At 36.4% G+C, this 20,385-nt stretch overlaps 1 protein-coding gene across 2 annotated transcripts in view; it reads right to left on the bottom strand.

Moving 5' to 3' along the window:
* LOC106746974 (scavenger receptor class B member 1-like) overlaps positions 1 to 19,193 on the bottom strand; it is a 37,551-nt gene extending 18,358 nt beyond the window's left edge. Inside the window, exon 1 of one of the 2 annotated variants that reach the window (XM_014624184.1) lies at positions 19,123 to 19,193. Coding sequence is in view for 1 of the 2 variants with exons in the window: in XM_014624183.1 (XP_014479669.1) it covers positions 7,795 to 8,020 (226 nt within the window). In the remaining variant the exon portion in view is untranslated. Of the gene's footprint in view, positions 1 to 7,794; positions 8,430 to 19,122 lie in introns of those variants that run through there. The other variant, XM_014624183.1, reaches the window with a different exon arrangement.
* Positions 19,194 to 20,385: the final 1,192 nt, after the last annotated feature.

The following is a 20,385-nucleotide window of genomic DNA, read 5'->3' as shown; positions in this document are numbered from 1 at the left end:
CAAGCGCCGCTTGGCGAGAACACCGTTTGCATAACTGGTACCAGCCGGCCGTTTTAAGACAATTCTTTCCTGTCGTTTTGGAAACGTCGATTTCGGCATAGCTAATGTTGTTAATGAGTTCGTATCATCGATATCACTAGTTATATTAGAATCAGAATAGGTTCAAAATGTAAGTTGCATATTGCAATAATCTTTATGAAGCGAAAATACATGATATCTCGAAAATCGGCTGAATAAAAAAAATTAAAAGGAAGATATCGAAAAGATATCGAAGCAAAGTAACACTGATATGTAATATGAATGTCGAAGGGAAATATGGGTACGGAAATACCCGGTGTTGAGAGAAAATATTGATAACATTATTATTGTGTCGATAGTTTCATATCTTTAACTTGCAACATTGCGCATCGGATGTTTCCTCTGTACTTCCCTCGGGGAATGATGCTTCATCTCGTTATACCTCCCAGTAAGAAATTATCGTGCGCGTTCCTTCGCCGAGCGGGGCTTAAAAGAGCTGTAATCTCGGTTCGAATTTTTCACAAAACAATTTCTCGCTTTCTCGCCGATGTAAATACCAGACGATCCTTCCGGAAACGCAATTCTTACGTATAAATCAAACATAGCAAATTGTATAATCATTTATTTATTTATGAAAATTATGCGCAGTTACGGTCATTATTTGTTTAATTAACAGGCGAGGCGTCGAATCGACGCCTTTTTTTTTTTTAATTTCCCCGAAGGACCTTGCCTGTTATTTGCTTCTTCGCGGTTTATGCGCGGCTATTAACAAGTCATATGCATCTGAAAAAAATCTTCTGAATTATTAATTAGTCATCGCCTCGAGTTGATTTGCGAAATGTCGATAATGAGCAAGCAAAATCGGTTTCAGATATGTTCCAGTATGATTCTAGAAATTTCCGTCGATCGGGGGTTTCTCTTTAGTTTGCAGCGAAACCGGTTTTCCGATCTACCTTTTTTGTTTATCAGATGTAGTACGTTTCCAATGCCATGATCCGTGTGGAGAAACGTTCCGCTATGCATTTAATGCGCATTTGCACGTCGTTAGATCCGACGCTTTCCTGTCAGTTGTGTGATAATTGCTAACTAATAAAGGCACCTGTGCCATGCCACCGATGTTTGCGCTCTACCGCCGCGTTTCTTGCGTTTTATGATTGATACATATCATTGAAACGTTTTCTTGTGATATTAGCGATGTTACGTACAATATATCGTTTTTTCCTCCGTTTGCCTGCTAGGCAATTTTCACCGGGCAATTGAAATTCTCCGGCGAATAAATCTCAATTAACAAAGTCCTGATTATCTTCTGTAAATTTCGTGATGTTTTCAAGACACGTACGAAAAGAGTGAAATCTGGTATGTTCGCGTAACTATATTAAACGTGCGTAAATTAATTCGATGCTTATCAAAAATCAAGGTTTCTTTTTTTATTAATGGAAGATGTGCAATTTTAATTATCGAATTAATCTTCGTTATTACCAATGACCTTATACCGTTTATCAGACAACATTCAAATTTTATCGTGGTAGAAACTTGGCGGTTTTGAATCAATAAAGTCGTTGATAGATGACTTTGAATATTCTCTATTGTTTTAAAAATGTGTGTGAAATCAAGTGTTAAATGGCTTTGTAACGACCGAAAATCCAGAAGGACCAAGGTCTGCGAAATAAGCCGGATGCAGTATTATAGCTAGTTACAAATAGGTCGCGGCACTTTTTATATGAGTTTCGGAACGCATCCCGCGTCCGATAGGAGATTTTGTTTTTTTAGTAATTCTCAGAAGAGGGACAGCAAACCTTCACTTGCTCACGGAATATGTCCGGCTTTTGTTAGATTGAGAGGATCGACGTTAAGCTTGACATTTTCTGAGCCGGAGCAGATCACGCGCCTGTCGCTCGAGATCCTTCTCCTCTTCCAGAGGAGACTAGACGGGGACTGTTTCTCGGGAAGATAATCGATTTCGTACTGATTGAAGAATAAACCGATAAAACTTATTACCTAAATATTGGCACGTTTATAAATGAATAATAAAATAATTCCCAGCACGTACACTAATATTTAATTTGATTCATATTTGTGTCTCAAGAACGACACTACACCTAGTAGATACATTTGCGTCGCTTAACGGTCCCGCATGTATATAAACCCGCAAAAATGATAATGAAGAAGATAAGCTTCGGCCGGCAGGTATATCGCTATTTAGAACTTGACAGATAACTGCCCGATTCATTCATATATCGATTCGTCGTCGTGTACCGTTAAACTATATATATCGCTCAAAGCGAGACTCGGAAAGGTAGGACGACGCGATGATATGATATATTCCTCGCGCGTGGTCAGCAATAACCGACAGCTATCTGCTGCGTGTCCGAATGTGAAAACGGTAACGTCATGCATTGGACATCTTGTTTTGGCAAGTCTATTTTTACGAATCATACGTCCGCAATCCGATCGTACCTTTCGTTTCGGCTCAAGGAAACGTTTGCGCATATTTTTGACACGCACACGTCCCAAAATCAAGTTGTTTACATACACGGATTGCAAATACGAGGCGAAAGTTTCGCGAAGATAAAAAGAAAGAGATTAAAATGTTTATCAAGAGATTTTCTTATCAGAAACCGCGTATGTCTTTAAATAGCTCCTTCGTTACACAATCATCCGGATCCTTCTGTTTGAACCACGATTTTAGTAGCAGATGTTATATACTGTGAAGCCTGCTTACGAAGCCTTAAATGCACTGACAAAATGTCATTGCTACGTACTGTTGCCAAAGTGCACGTACGAAACGTTAGACAAATGTTACACATGCAGCTGTCCGCACACAGAGAAAAAGATTTCTTTAGATTTAGTATTTCGATTTATTTGACCGAAATCTGTTTCATAAAAGCAACATATACGAAATATTATTTGTTGGAGAACAAATTTTATTCTCATTCAAGAACTTTCTATTATTCAACAGGAAGTACGTTATTATTTGAAATAATATCTTTCAATCAAATAAAATATTATTTGTTTACAATAAATATGTAAAGTAAAAGAAATAATTTCTTTGTGAGAAAATTATCTTTCGTTTCACGTAAATAAATTTTTTATTTAAAATAAAGTTTTTATTTAAAAAAGTTTTTATTTGTAAAAATTTTTTATTTAAAATAAATATTTAAAATACATGTTCGTTGAAAAGTCTGACAATCGTGCTTATTAATTGAAACATTAGTTTCTTTGGAGCATGCCAATGGTGAAATTTGTTTGGATGCAATAAAATTTATTATCATTTGAAGAAATCTTTTTCTCAGTGCACACACACACACACACACACATATATATATATTTTTTTTACATAATATTGCTGTTGTGTGGAAACTGTTATTATCGAGAAATATTTCTTTGTAAGATACGCTTTTATAACATCTTCGCTTTTATAAGGTCATAGCCACCGGTAGAATGAAGTCACGTGTACATGACAACGTGTTAACATTCATATCCCCTTCGGGCCATAGTAAACGCGCATCGCCAACGCGAAAAAAATTCGTATCCGCGCGGAAGTGTTTTATGCTATTTCGATAGCGGGTTTGGGGACGACAATGGCGATATTTCCGGCCAGTTTATAAAGTTTCGAGGTCAAGATTCGTTTATCTAACCATTACCTGTTGCAGGAGGAGTCGTTACTTTTTTACTACCCAGCAGTTTTCGAAATTAAGGATCGATTTGTGACACACTTTCATTCAACACTGTTCTAATCTTAGATTTTCACATAAGTCGACAACTTTTTACTTATGCGACTGCGGCGGCAGTCCGTGCAAAAGAGCGTATCACGCTTTTGATCTTTTACTTTTACTTTTACTTTCGTACACGAGTATGCCCGTAATGCTCGTTTACGTGTTCCTTTATTTCAACTGGTTTTCTTTTCACAGATGCACGCGTATGCCGTGCGCGAGGTATATCTCGAAATAAACCGAACATGATTAATTGGCCAAGTTTTTTATCTTTATGACTGATTCGTTTATCTGCTGTTTAATATACCCATGGTACTATAATTATAATGTTTGTTATAATAGCCGTTTCTACCAATAATAAATCGATTGATCTTTACTTGACATGGCGTTGCAAGGTCTATGTGAGTCTTTATTCAGTGCAAAAATAAGATATCGATAAAATATCTTATACTAAGATAATAAGATAAGATTTCGTGAAGTTCGTTAATTGCTTTTTTTGTAACTTTATAGCTACGTTGAAAGTTTAATACATTAATATTCATGTATAGATCGTAGTACAGATAATTAAATATTAATTTATATACTTGAAAAAAAGAAAAAAAAAATATATATAGATATATATAAATTATCTTGAGTTCTATTATGAATGAATATATATGATTCTCTCCATTTTTAGCTAAGTCATTAATATTTTAATATATACAGAATGATTATTTTAGGATTGAAAATCGGAGAATTTTTATCCACGACGAGACTTTATAAATTTATTGATAAGAGACATTAGTTAACCATATATTTTATCGGGACGACTTATTCAATAGAAAATAGAATTCGATAGAAGAAAAAGCAGTCATAATCAAAGTAACGAATAAGGAATACATTGTGACATGATGTGCGTGAATAATTTTTATACTAATATTTTTTACACTCGTCAAATATTCTGAAACAAGATGCTAGCTTTCTAAAATGAAAGAACCGCATGATAATATACGTGGAATTAAATTTGCTAATGAAATGATAGCCCTTATAAATATGCGGATATAACCAGTCGACGTTTTAATGTGTTGAATATGATTCAGCGAAAGCGGAAGCAATATGCGTAATTTATTATCCATTTTGAATTAATTCACTATCTATTGCCTATTATGAATTATAAAAATTGTAAAACAAAAAGGAGCAATATTGAAATTATCGGTTTCCGTGACAATTATTAAACAACAAAATAACGTTATCGCGTCAATATTGGCAAAATGAGACAAAATAAGTCCGCACGAGAATCCTATTCATTTTCGAATAAAAATAAACACACAACAGATCTCTTGCTAATTTACGCACTGTGCTAAAAAATTTTGCTAGCTACAAATGTCGTCTTTTATTCTTGAGTAAACAAAATTTCTATATCTGGACGAAATCTATATAGTTCTTAAAGTCGATATAATAGTATCGGTTACATTATAAAACTCAAGTGGATATCAAGAATGGATATCAAGAATCACACGTTTGTTATAAACAAGTTTTAAATAGTCGAAGGCAAAGTATCTCCGTTGCAATAATCATCTATCTAAGGAACGTATATTCGACGATGTCACGACGTATTATTGATTAAAAATATAATTTTAGATTCACATTCTTTCGTTTTATCTTAAGCATAGAGTTGTTTATAAGACTTGCTCTTGAGAGCCGACGACGCGTGTGTTCCGAACTAGGAACCGAGTGTGAGACGTGACTAGTTTATTGAATGGTTCATTAACTTGAGATTTATAAACGATCGGCCGTCCACTTCCCCCTTTGTTTTGTTCGACAATTAAAATACACTTGTTAATGATAAAACTATATACTGTTAATTATGAAAGAATGCATGGTTTTATGACGGAAAAGGACAGCAAAGTTGTATAAATTATCCAAAATATGCCGAAAATCACACGACAGTATCGCGAAATTAGTATCTGGCGAGTCGTTTAGTTGCTTATCGAAAATCTTCTTCGTACAAACGATGGATGGACACGTATTGCTACTGCGGCACTCATATGCTCGAGGTTATCAGTCCTCAGTACTAAAATATAGAATGAAGTAAAGGCGATTCGTTGCGAAAAATAAACACTATTTATTCTTATCGCGGCCTTGTCTCGTTTCTTCGCACCGAATTCACATTCGGAATAGTCGTAGAAAAATAATCCAAGCCGTGAAGGAACAAGCAATTTCCTCACTCCCCGTGATACGGGGTTATTATGTCCACACGGCTAAATTACAGACTGCACACTTGCCGATGGTACGGGCATACGCTTATGATTCAGCGGATTACACGGCCGTGTATATATTCGTGCGAAGATTCTTGCGAAAATTCGTGCGAAAATTCCGTGAGATTTCAATGGTGCAATCCAGCGAAAGTCAATATCTCGCGTTCGGTTAAGCGGAGCAACTTAATTGAACCGCGATTGCTATCGGTTCACTAGGTTTTCCTTTTCGTTCGTTTTTGTCAAACAAGACCGATTAGCGCCGGTCGGTTGCCATAATTACGCACATCTCGGAACTGGAGCCGACCCGATCCTTTTGGCTTCGACCACCATTTATGTTCCCGTTCCTACGCGCTCTTTCTATCGCGGTAGCAACCATTGATTTCCGCATGATACATTCAGATGAAAATCTACGCCTAATTATATGCACGTATTTTTGTTATTGCCTTCCGTAATGTCAGGAAAGTAACGGATGCATTACGCGAATGTATAACATTTTTGCAATTTTCTAATTATGCATTAGATTTAGATAGGTCTCTCGATAAATTTTCCGGAATCTTGCCCAAAAAGAAGGAAAGGTGGTAGTATTTTCACTCGAGATGAAAATGAAAATACTACCACTCTCAGGGCAAATTTCAAACCTCCGATTAACTTAATCGGCTAATTATTTGATTGGAATTGACTAATCACATTTGTCGTTAAGCAAAATTGACAAGAAATAACTAATTACGGTTGACATTTAACCGTTCGGTTAACGTTTAATCGGAAGTTGCGAAACTGGAAGTAAGATGACAAGTTTCGCTCATTTTTTAAGTGGACCTTGACTTCGTATTAACGAATGTTGTTAATCAATTAGAGTGAATCCTTTGTTCCTGTGACTATGAAATATATTGAATTCGCTCTTTAATTTCGAGTGAAATTATTCACTTGACGATTCAAAGTGGAGAAATTCATTTTGTACGAGTAAAAAGCGTACGAGAGTTCGAGGGAATCGGCGGTCTTTTTATCAGAATAAAATTTCACTCGAAGAAATTTAAAGAATAATACAAATAATAAAGTTTAAACTGGACTGAAAACAATTTAAGTAACTTTTGCTTAAGTGTGAATGTTGCCTCTTTTCCGCCGAATTGCTCGCCATGTATTCCACAGCACACGCTTAATACGAGATCGAATTGTCCTCGAACACACGATCTTCATCTTCGATAAATCAAAATTAGGACAATGACCAATCAAGGCCGCGACGGGGTTCAATGTAAACAAGAATATAGTTCTTCATGAATAATAAAGAAGTATTAACAAAAATATGAGATCGAATTAATGCAAACGATATGTGTCGGAAATGTTACGGAACCCAGATCAATTTTAATCGGCAATGATATCACTTTTTAAGATCAAGGTACTTCATCAAACTTCAATCTTAATTGATTTCTGGAACTGGACCTTGAATTTGTGAATATCGCGTCGATTCGTATTCGGCAGAAAACTCCGGCACAGATTGCGTCTTTGTAAAATCGAAAGGATCATATCTGTAATTTTTATCTACGAACACGAATTTAATTGCTCTTGCGAATATTTTATCATTAGTGATGAGCAAATGTTTTTTTTTTTTCTAATAGAATTAATCGTAATTAATATAATTATCCGTTGTTCGCAGATATATATATATATATATTTGTAGATTCATATTCGAAATCAACGGTTCGTTAACTAGGAATATATCTCGCCTCTGTATATGTGTATGCATGTGCGTATGATATACTAGCACACCTCTGTTCTTTCCGAATCCGAACGTTCGTCTCGCGAGTCCGATTTCGAATTTCGTTACTTACTTCTCGGCCACTTTCGACTGCCGTCGGCGTTCACCGGTACCGCGATGTTGAAGAATCTGTTCACCATTACCGAGGACTTTCTTTGGAAGCTCGAGCGTCGGGGAAGCGTCCTCGGCTCATCCTGGTCGACCGAGCCGTTATCGGGGCCGTCGTGATTGGTGTTGTTAACCGAGCGTGAATAATTGCGGCCCGCTAGAGAGTGCCAGAGTATCATGAGGTCCTTCATATTGGCGTGGCTTATCTCTTTCTTCCTTTCTTTCTTGGCGATAGCGAGCTGACGAAAGGTTGCGGTGTGTGCAACGCCGGGATCGAAATCGACCGACGTTTTCCGGCTCGTTGCTTACAATCCGACGCGACAGACGCGACGAAGACGCACGTTACTGCCGCAGAAGATGAGAAAGATGGCTCCTCACAATTGGCTGCGCAGCTCGCGATGTCAGCCGGCTGCAGCAGTTAGGAATCGGCCGGCGTTGATACTGTTAATGCTATGTAATTTTCGGCCGCAAGGCTGCCGCTTGCGACACGCAATTTCTTCGGTCCTCTCGTACTTCCGACCGTCGAAACTTCTTCGGCACGAGCCTTGCTTTCTCCCGACGAACGAACGGAACGATCGACCGGAGCAACCGATCTTTAGCTTGCGATACCTCTACGATGACTCTTCGTGGCCACGACACACATCGATCGGATTTCCCGGTATCGGTGACGTATCTCGTCGTCGAATTCTTGAAGCTTCGATGTAGCGACGGGGACTCTCTCCGGCTCGGAAGTCCCGGCGAAGAAGAAGCGCCACGGCGTTTCCGGGCGCGCAGCGATCTCGTTTTCTTCGCGCAGATATCCTCCGCTAGACTTGAGCACCCGTTTGGCAAGTTTGCGCTCACACTCTTCGCCGAAATTCCGGCTAATCGTCCAAGTTTTATCCTCCTGCACCTGTCACGTATGTCGCCTGGCTCGCCGTGCGTACAGCATGCGCATCGGTGCAAGAATGACGGAAACTCGGATCGGCGGGATTTGAAAAATACTGCACTCCCACCATGGTGGTCGGCTCGCCGGTCGTCCGATGGCCGAGGTGGTGGCGATCGGCGAGCACGTGGAGCGCCGGCCAATCGGGTCACGAGATTGCCGTCCCTCTCTGGCAGGACATCGCTACCTGTCCGGCGTAATCCACTCGATCGAGATCATCCGGTCAGAGGCGATTCGAAGGTCGATCGACAGCGTTCGTTGACAAACAACGGCCGTGTTTCCCAGGGCGGACCCGTAATTAACTCTTCGCAATTTTGCGCGTGATCATTTCTCGCGACAGGCCAGGTCGAGATGAACGACCTTACTTTGATCGCCGACAGGGTCGCGTTTATGGACGTTTACTTTCAGCTAGCCTACTGACCGCACATGCAGACGCATTGCAGAGGAATGCAACCTTGAGGGAGAGGGCATTTTACTTTTAAAATCGCGAAAGTCACGCGGGAATCGAATCGAAGAGACTTTTATTTCATTACTGTTGCCTCATCGTAAATAAGGAAGGTAATGAAGTCCAAAAAATTCCTCTTCCATTCCTTGTTGCATTTTAATCGGCAAAATTCGGATTTTTTACCTGATTTGTAATTTAAAACCAGCGATTGGTTTATTGTTACTTTCGCAATCTGTGTTTTTTTTTTTTTTTATAAAGACAAGGAGCAAAATTATAACGACATTCTTCGACGACGCAATTACGGTTCGATATATTAACCATAATTTAGTTGAAGTTAAAATAGCAGTTGCTTTATCACACTGAGGAAGAATATAGTTGTTTTCGGGGACGAAAACATCCTTTTTTCATCTTAACCACAAAAATGGTCGAGAAAACAGTTTTTCTAGTAAACGTTACTATAGCGACAGTAACAATAACCTTACGCATAATATGTTGCTGCTATTATTTTTAAATTGGTTAAAATTTAAATTTAAATAAAGTTAAATTTGGTTATTTTTATATTGGTTAAAATAAAAAAAAAAGGGATATTGTTGTGTCTCCGAAAATAACTATATTTTTCTCTCGGTATATATTTTAACAAAGCTACGTTCAAATTTTGTTTATGACGCTCGCGCGACAGAATTAACGAGAATCAAACCAAATCCGTAATAATCAACTTGATATCGTGATATTTATCACGACAGAGATGTTTATTAGCTAGTACGCATAACAGGAAGTGCGTCACTATTCGGTTAGTATCTGTCAGCGTAGTTTATGCTCCAAATCGTCTAATAGTCTGCAACGACCATATTGCATATTACACGCGATATGTTTGCGGCTACCACCACCACCGCCGCCGTCACCGCGGCAAGAAAATTCCACCTGTTTGCGCCGCAAACTCGTGTCCGCAGCGTAACTTTCCGATAACTCCCATTAAGTAATTTAGATCGATCATTCGCAGCGAGCGAGCATCGGATGCGTATTAAAAACAACGTTTCCGCATATAAGCGCATTTTCTGTTCAGGAAAAACAGTTCCTACGTAGGCGCTCATTGTGGAAGGAGAAAAAACAGCAATAATTGGTGAGACAGGACCGATTAGATTGATTGCGCTTGAATTGGCGGCAAAAACGTGCGACATGGGCATGTTCCGTTGCGCCAGTGTTAGGTGTGATTTAATCGTGAAGTAAAGCAAAAAATAGAATCGGTCACGTGTCCTTGACGCGATCTTGCAAATTCGTGCAATTCTGCCATATCGCTGAAATACATACTGTGTTTCGCAATTTATTCTTCTACGCAGTCCGATATCAATCATCGGTATCGATCATCGCAAATAGCCGTGCATTAGGATTCATCGACGTCTTGACGTTCCACGAGAGTCCCGGCAGAAGCCGGTAGTGGGTAAACACTTTAATTCGCGTTTTATTTAATCTTTGATCAGTTTATAACTTGTTGCTCGTCTCGCACTATTATCTGTATTATTTTGCTAAAATTTTTTTACTAAAATTTTGCGGATATTTTTCTGTTAATTGGTGTCCCAATTAGTCGTGACTTCTCGAAAACAAATTTTTAGTTCAATGACATGGCGACGTGGCATTTGTTCGCATGACATCTTGTTAATGTCGATATATTTCTAATTACATTACCGGTCATTAGTTTAAATAAATGACTAAATGTCTCATTAGTGTTATAAAAAAAAATGGCGAGTGTATACTTTTTTTTATCAGAAACGAGTGCATAGTGTTTCTTACTAATTGTTGAAATGTCTTTTTCATTTAAATTGAACGCTGACTATCGAATTCCTAATGGCTTTAAAGTCTATCTACTTTAAAATACAAATACAAATCATTTTTGGGAGGTTTTACAAGAAAAATGAAAGCAAATTGGACCAGAAATTTTGGATGAATTGACTGCCAGAATATGTCTGGAGTATGCGAGTTTAAAACTGTGATTAAAACTAAAGATGGATACGTAGACGAAAGCAAAATCTGAATGAAAGTATCGCCTTAATTTCAACATAATATGTGAAATTTAATTGTTATTGTATAAAGTTGTTGCAGTAAATCAGTAATTATAGTTATGTGCATTTATATTGAGTTTCCCTTTTACTTTTAAACTATCAAAACCTAAATAATTTTAGCATTTATTTAAAATAATAACCGGTAATTTTATTAATTTATGTGACATGTAGAAGATATATAAATGTCAATTAATTATTGATGATCTAATTGATACCTATCGGTATCACAGTAACGCCTCTAATATCAATAAACGTCATTAAAACGTCAATTGATGTCACTTTGTTCTTTAAGCACTTAATGAGCGAATCTCTTTAAACTTTGATTTTACAAGAGCAAAATTATGAGACCGTTGTTATGTAACTTTTCTCTCTCTTATCTCATTTTTTTATAATTTTATTATAAGAATTATAAAGGATGAGATAAGATTTTATTTTATGATATTATTTATTATAATATTATAATAAATATATAGACAAAATTTAGTTGTACTAAATATTCTTCAGACGCGCATAAAGCCTCGATGAACTTATTGCGAAAAGATTTGATTTGTAAATAAATCGAAACGGACCTTTGTGTGAAATTAAATTTGATAACTGTAAACTTTAACACAGTTACCACAGCGCATCGAGAAAGATTTGAGAACCAATATAAGTCAGGGTTGTATTATTATATTTGTTGATTTCGACCAGCCATATCCTATTCTTGACAAATTGCATTGTTTACGAACATCTATCTTCAACAGAATTCATTATCTTGTCATCATTTCGCCGATCAAACCGAACGGTTCCCATCGGTTTATTGTATCGGTTAATATGTATTGAATTCTGACACCTCAGATATTGTTCGGTATCTAGGAGTGTACAGGAACAAAATATAAGTCTATAATTTATGATACATCATAAATATGTTCCTCTTCCTTTACGTATCGCATATGCATTAGCATTGTGATTTCATTAGATAAGTTGTACGCGTCACGCAATACATGTTCCGTAGAAGTTGTTGCGCTTGATATTCCCACATGGCTATCGATGCGCGTTTCAAAATCGTGTCGAATTTACGAATATACGAATCGCGTATCCCACTGGTTTCCGATGCTACACGCTTTGGGCACCATGCTCGCAAGTTTGTGGAATTCGAATAAATTAACAGGCGAAATGGTCCCGGCTCTTAGCCGCCAGTTTCCCGGCTCCTTGAACAGTCACGTTTATTATTAATGTATGTAAACCACCACCTACGTAATTTAACGTTAAGTTCCTCGATAAGAAATATAATCTTCCGCTATAAATAAATCTCTCCGCTACAGACAAATCTCTTTTACGAGAGAGAGAGAGAGAGAGAGAGTCGACGAGAAAGTCAATGTATTCTTAAAGTTGACGGTAGTGGAGGTAGTGAAGGTAATAAACCTGTCAGTTTAATTGATGCGTACAAGCCGTATATTTGTAGCCGGTGCACAATTCAAGGTCACTACCATCGGACAAGCTAGTGTATCGGAGGTCAAACTGAATCCCTTTGAATCAATCACGCGCGATTAAGAATTGGAGGATTCAATGCGAATCGAAAAATTCGGGAGTCCAAAACGAATAGGATTCATTTGCACCTGTCATCGGTCGATATCTTTCTTCTCCGGCGGATAATGGTCTAACGTGTCGTCGTGGGCCATGGAACACCGTCAATTGCGAGTGCTTGTAACTTTGATTTTCGACATCCCGTTAACTCCGTACCGAAACATTCGTAGTCAACGATGTTTGAACGTGGCCATCGCGTAGACCCGGCATTACCGTGATAACAGGTTTACCAATTTATTCACTCGTTGATTTTCCATGCATCAGCGATACCAATTAGCATCCGTAATTCGTGTCACTAATCCGATTCGAAGGTTCTACATTTTAATCATTTTTCTCGTAATATCCTAGTTGTGCAGCGCAGAAGTGGATAAATAAATAAAGTATACCTATGAAAGAAGCAGCATTTTAACGCTCGAGATAATACGGTGGTCGATCTAAGAGTCTTAAGTAATTATATCAGGAAAGTCGAAAGTTGAAATTGCATGCACCAGACGTACACAATCGACAGGTGATCGAGTCGCATGACAACGCATTAAATTATTACCTGCCTGGAAAAAATATCGTTCGGACGTTATACGACTAGTTTTTAAACGTTCTCATATTATTTTTCATCGCTGTATCAGATCAACGGCGTAATAATGGTTATTGAAGCAGCTATAATTGTCTGAAATTAAACAAATCTATTATCCTCGTTATCTTTATTGTAATTCATCCTTCAGCTCATCTCGGTTTCGAGGAAAAAAGAAACGGTTGTATTTATTATCCGTTCCGATTAGTGCGTATAAATTCGTAACATTCGGCGGCACATCGATCGTAATATGCAAATTTATATGGCGGACATATACACTCAAATTGATCTCATATATCATGAGATCTCGTATATCATTAATCTTTTATATCATATTCATCGTGAATCACATTAATGATGAATTTGATTATAGAGTGTCTAATGCAAGAAGTCATATCTGTTATATACTTGTAGTTGAGATGAACAAAAAAATCCTCTATCATTTTGAAAACAACTACGTAAAATTTTGAGATATTAATGATTGAAAGTAGCCATGTATAAAGGCTTCTTTAATTAATAATTCGAAAATTTGCGTGGTTATTTGCAAAATAGTAGAAAACTTTTTTGTTCACATTGACTTAAATCACAAGTATGTGAATCACAAGTATATGTTAAAAGATCAGAATAATTCGTGTCTGACTTATTTTCTGCCTTATTTAAAATATAGTTTTTTCGATTATTACTCGCGCCGGAATGTCTTGGTAGAAGCATGAAATCAAATAGGATTCCCGTTGAACTTTATCAATCGTAAAACGTAAAACGAAAGCGATATATGCTTGTTATTGCAAAGATAATTTGAATGCGTGTATAAATAGTGTCTTAATGTCTTAATTTTATTGATACAAGACAGACAAAGGAATCTGACTAAAAAGACCCCTCCATTGATTCACATTTCCATAAAAAATTACGATATTTATATATCATCTCTGATTTCTCTACAACTACGTCTGACATCTATTACTAGCAATACTTATATTTTTTTGTAAGTCAGTTTCTGCAACTAATTGGGATTACTTCGATCATGCTCGATCGAATACAGCGAGCAATTTATGGAGAATACTTACTTATAGATTATCTATATGAATTTATTAATTTTATTGACACAATTAAAGAAAAAAGATGTAGATTTCGTATCAGTGATAATAATTGAATGATACGACAGCAAGAACATCGCAGTATTTTTTTATTTTTTACCAGAGTGTCAAAGATTAAGGTGCAGTCGATATGTGATCAACATTTGTTGTGACGTTTGTAATTGGACACGTAACATGGATACATTCATTAAAAAAAACTTTTTTAAAGAGTCGAAACTGTTGACTCTTTTGAGAACAATCTCAGATATAATTTATGTTTAACGTTGAAACGGCGGATAATAAATGAATGATTTTTGCAACAAATTTTTTCGAACTTCTGTACTATAAAACTACGTTAAATTCCATTAAATTATAAGCAGATTGAATAATGCTATTTGGAAATTATCTAAATTATGTATATATTTATAGTTTTGGCTTTTTACATTGTCACGATTGTTACGAAGACGGACGTCTTATCGAGTCTTGCGAAAATTATACATAATTAAGGTCGCTTCTGACGCAAGTAAATACGTAAGCACGTGTTATTCCAACAAACAAACTCAATAATAAAACGTGACGCTTCATCGCGTTTCCTGTTTCTCGGAGGAAAATTACAATTGGTTCACGTGCGCTCGTGATTTAATGGAAGTAGAAAAGTTAGATCGTACGCATTCTTTGAGACATGTTTAAGATTAATTGGTCACTGATAAGAAGGGTCGATGAAGGATTAAGAAAATCATCCATATAAGCCGTGTGTTTAAAATTTTTTCGTATATCCGCGTCATGTATGTATAAATTTTCGAGTCTGTATTATCTGTATTATCCATTTACGTTACATACCTAATGTCATGGTCACCGATAATATGGCGCTATCATGTACGAGCGGTCAAGTTCATTGTCGTAATGCACTTTTCCGTTCGGCATGTGTACGTATATACACTATCGAAGTGGGGAGTTATGAAAAACGGATTTTTATAAATTATGTGGACGTCTTATAAAAATATCGCCGATTAAGGCGGCGAGGAGATGGTATCTGTGTGCGAGTATTTTCATGTGTTTCTTCAACCATCCGTCTCTAAGGGATTCGCAGTCCTGCTGTCTCTCGAATTAACATGGACGATGCGACACAGAAACCCACTTCGTAAACTTCAGCATCCTGTACGTGATATCGCATGAAAATCTCTAGGATTTCTTTTCGATTTCGTTCGGTTAGTAGTACGAGGTAGATGGACGATTGAGCGCCAATGAAGTGAGAAAAGAAGAAGCAGACACAAGCGTACATACAGAGGCGTATGAATAATTATGATGCGCAGACATGACGCGACTGGAGACGACAACTTGCGGAAGTTTGATAACCGAATCGACGCGACCCTCCTTTTGATTTGAATCACGTATCGAGAGAGTGCCGTTCGATTCTTCGTTTGGCAAGAATATCATGATTTTTTAAATAGAACAAAATTTTTCTCTCGAAGATTTGGACAATTATTCGAAGAATCTTGTGAAGTATATATATACATCACTAATATACTACTTTTTTTATTGGTGAAACAAGAACAACTAAACCTGTATCAATTACATTTGACCACACACATTTATATTTTGACCTATTATTATTATTATTATTATTATTATTATTATTATTATTAGCAACATCAGGTTTGCAAAAGCGAATTCTTTCACACACATCGTTCCGGGTAGGAGAATGAATTTGGCTTTTATGCATGAAAACAAGCAAAATATGAGAAAAAGGGGCGAGGGCGTGACGTCAATACTTAAGAAGAAAAAGAATCAGTGGATTTCCGAGCCCGAAATTAAGGTTGTCGCCCTATAACCAGTTTCACGTTGCGAACATCGTTTCCATCTTTGTGGCAGAAATTCTCCGCTGGCTTATATGTGTCTTGAGATTAGCACAGTATCGTATTTTACAGACAGTATCGCGTGGATAGGATCGCGTGCGTCTTTTCTTGCCGACTGGTTAATAAAACATACAAAAATGAATATATGATAATTTTATACAATATTTATGAATGTGTGTGATAATTGGAATATCTAGGAAGCGACGGAATTCCAGAATGTTTCCGGTATTGTGCTCTTTGCGTTCATTTAACGCTCATTTAACAGTTTTAACGATCTTTTTACGGCCACAGTGGTTCTTGATCATCTCATTACAATCTCTTAACGGTCTCTTTAACGATGTTCATGGAAACTTAATTAAACTGTGGAATTGACAAATAACATTGAATAGCATTAATAAAATATACAATAATGTGAAATTATTATGTATTGCTCTACTATTTAAATAGAATAAAAGTAAAATGTATAAATAAATGTATGAATAAATATGTAATAAAAATAATATGTACAAGAAGAAAATGATAAAATCTATTCTTAAGTGCCTTCTGAAGAGTGTCATATAGTAGTTTAATTCCAAAGATGATGAGACACTTTGTATGTGATCCTATAAGTTATCAACTCTGTCGTCATTCGTGTGACTTAATGAAACATTAAATTTCAATGTGAGTATCAAGAGAATATATTTGTAAGCTTTTACGAGCGTCGCTTATAGATCGCATTTGCAATAAAAACTTTATATTTGCATTAAGAACAAAATTGTTGGTCTTTGTAACTATAATTATATAAGTAAAAGAATTATAGTCATGAAAATCTTTTTTTTAATAAATGTTACTATAGTATCAGTGATAATAACTTTACATGGATATTGCTACTAATTTTTAGATTGAAACCAGAAGAAAAAATAGTTGAGCCGAAAATTATTACAATTTTAATGGAATTTTTCTCAGTGTGTACATGGAAGAAAAAGTGCTAGATTCAAGTAAATAATTACTCCAATATTTCTTAGCAAATTTTTGCTTGGATTAAATAAATAATTTTACTTGTATCAAATAAATATTTCACTTGGATAATTTACTTGGAAAATATTTTATTTGGATCAAGTAAATATTACTTAATCCAAGTGAAAAGTAGCTAGGTAGTATTGGAGTAATTATTTGAATCTAGCACATTTTTTCTGTGTACGTGCAATATATCCAAGTAATAATCAAGTGTTTTTGGCGGATACTGCGGAGAAAGAGAAAGATTCTCTATCGTGAAATTCGACGGTCAACCGTCTACTAATTCTAGTCACAATCTATTTATCTTGCTTCGAAATTACGTAGCTGATTTTATATTCTTGCCTTTTTCCCCATGAGCGAGGGATCATTGTTCTCCGTACACAGATTTATGCGAAATCTTTTTATGTGGTTATCTATTATGCGTATTTTTAGTTGTTTGCGATTATTCTCTTTTCACATAAACGTCATTAGTGAAAAAAGTAGATAAATTATCAAGGCATTCAGACAATCAACAAGAACTTAACAATCAACAGGAAACTAAAGAAACAATCAACAATAAGAACCGACAGAAAATGTAAATTGAAAAACGTATGGATAATTCTTGGAAAGGTCCGTTTAATGTTTCGTTTTTTTATTTCACATGTGGATTGAGTAAGTTCCGCAATTTATATCTTGCGACGGCTCTCATTAGCTTTTTTCGTCTCAAGAATGAGATTGTACCCTCACGAATTCGCTCTCGAAACCAATTCACCTTATGCAGTAATTCGAGTGAGTTGCAAAATTCGAGCTCGCACAAAAATACGTAGCCAGTGACTAATTCCAAACTATGAAATTAGTTCAAAACTCGTGTGGACAAATAGCAATTACCGTATAAATGTGGCGAGATTGCAGAAGTCCGACGATAAGATTGTGGAGTAGTAGAGTATCATTAGAGATTTATAATACTCCTTTGATCTGCCATTTTTAACTCACTATATATTGCCTTAGGTGGAATAAATATCTTTTACGACGCAAACAACGTCGCAAAAAGATTTCGATTGCAATATCGATTGTGTAATTGTTTCATCTATAATTCGCTTTTTCCGTTTGCGACAAACGCGAAGTGTTGTTTTTCTTTCGCAAATACACTGTGATTACGAATGATATACGCATTTTTAACTTCGAGCTACAAGGAACTTATTTTCATTTTCTTTTATTTGCAACGATTAAAGCGTGATAATCGTTGCGGATTCGCGTTTAGTTTGCTGAGAACATTGAACAGATTTTAATCGTTCAACTGCAGCATTACGCGAGCGATGAAATAATGTCGAATGCATGAATGACAAAAAGTTAATAAAATATTGAAATTTCCATTTCTGAGAAATAAGATTTGCATCTTAATCGAACACATTGCATTCGATTAATAAAGTATGTCGAATCGATAAATACGCTTCATGCGTTGAGCATAAAGTGATAATAAATATAATATACTGTTATATAATAAATATAAGCGTAGCTAATTGAAAACCGTGTTTGTAACATTTATGTATAAACTAAACGATCCACTAATTAAAAAAGAGTAAGGCTACTGCTGATTCGGAAGACCGATTTAACGACCGATGTTATGAAAAAATGTTGATCCACTTGTTGTTGAGGTTTCAGTTTGTAGAGAAGATAAAATGATGAGCTACATACCCAAACTCGTAGAACATCAGTAATATTTCGACTCGTTAAATTAAATCAACGAATTAGGGTCATCGCCCTGAGCCACACGAGAAGCCTATAGTATACGATGCCATATAGTATATCGATGCCATAGTGAAATTACATTTTGATCGTATCGAAGATAGAGCCGGTTGAAGAGTCGTCGAGTCCGTTGCAGTGGCCTCATGGTGTTCACTCGTGAGGTAACGCACTTCTCCAAAGCATCTTTGCTTGACTATCTCCAGAGTTTCCCTCATCTCTATTCCAATGACACCTAAAAGAATGCGAATTTCACGACCGTTATTTGACGTTCCTCGAAAAGATCCCGTTATTTTCATGAGATATCGGACATTTACATATCGAACAAAAAAGTCGACGCCCGAGAGATACAAGGAAGAAAGTTTCGACAATTTTTCATTGCTCTTAAATCATTTTTGTCATTTAGTTTTCACGATATCAGCTCGTGTATATGTTTTAATGCTTTACGACTCACTTACGCGTCGAACAAAGTCTGTCGAACAAAGTCTGTCGAGCAAAGAACAAATTATAATAAAATTTCACGCGAAATAATAGGTCCCACGGGATTTAAACGAAACAGTAAACACATTGCAACATTATTTAACACCGTATTTTACACTATTATAAGTACAAAGTCGCATATTCATTCCGTTTAGTTTCGTTCCATTAATAGAATGTTTTACCGATGTACATAAGATTGCTACATAATTTTATGACCATCAGATATCCTTGCCACTCAGTCAGCGTGATGTTCCAATGGAATCGCATTTCCGTTATTTCTCGGAGCGTCTGTTTAATTCGAAACGCTTATATTGAGTAACGCGTATGCGAGATCGTATCGAGATAAGTCACTAATTAGCCGCTTCTCAATCATTTTTTTCTGGTGAAAATACGCGCAACAAGATCTAATTCGATCGGAAAACGATCGCGCAGCTAGAATTAACGGAGACCGCTCTATCGAACAGATTCGAGAAGTAAAACTTGATCTCGGACTGATTTCAACCGGTCATGGTCTAGTGGTGATCAATTATCCGATTGCAATTAAAACTTTTAAATATATAACACTGTATGACTGTAATAAAAGAGTGATACATGATTTGCAATGGAAAATACGTAAAAGAAAGGAACGGAGAAAACCCAAGGCACGACCGGTAACGCTACAGCCGAAGGTAAGGGTTGAGTCATTCGCACAATTTCCGTTCTCACAGTCTTTTACAATTCAACTTTTTTACACGAAACGTTTTTACAGTGGGCTTTAGTCTAAAAGTAGATTCATTGTCATTTATAATAGATGAGTGTCGCCAATTAATCGAGTCTTTCAACAAGCGTTCCGAAAGAACGAATGCATTCGCTCTCGCTTTTCCCGATT

Source organism: Dinoponera quadriceps, unplaced genomic scaffold (genome assembly GCF_001313825.1).
Source record: "Dinoponera quadriceps isolate SergipeBrazil2010 unplaced genomic scaffold, ASM131382v1 scaffold1846, whole genome shotgun sequence".
Classification (NCBI taxonomy): domain Eukaryota; kingdom Metazoa; phylum Arthropoda; class Insecta; order Hymenoptera; family Formicidae; genus Dinoponera; species Dinoponera quadriceps.
The sequence above is the reverse complement of the archived record's forward strand: the minus strand, read 5'-3'. Positions and strand labels throughout refer to the sequence as shown.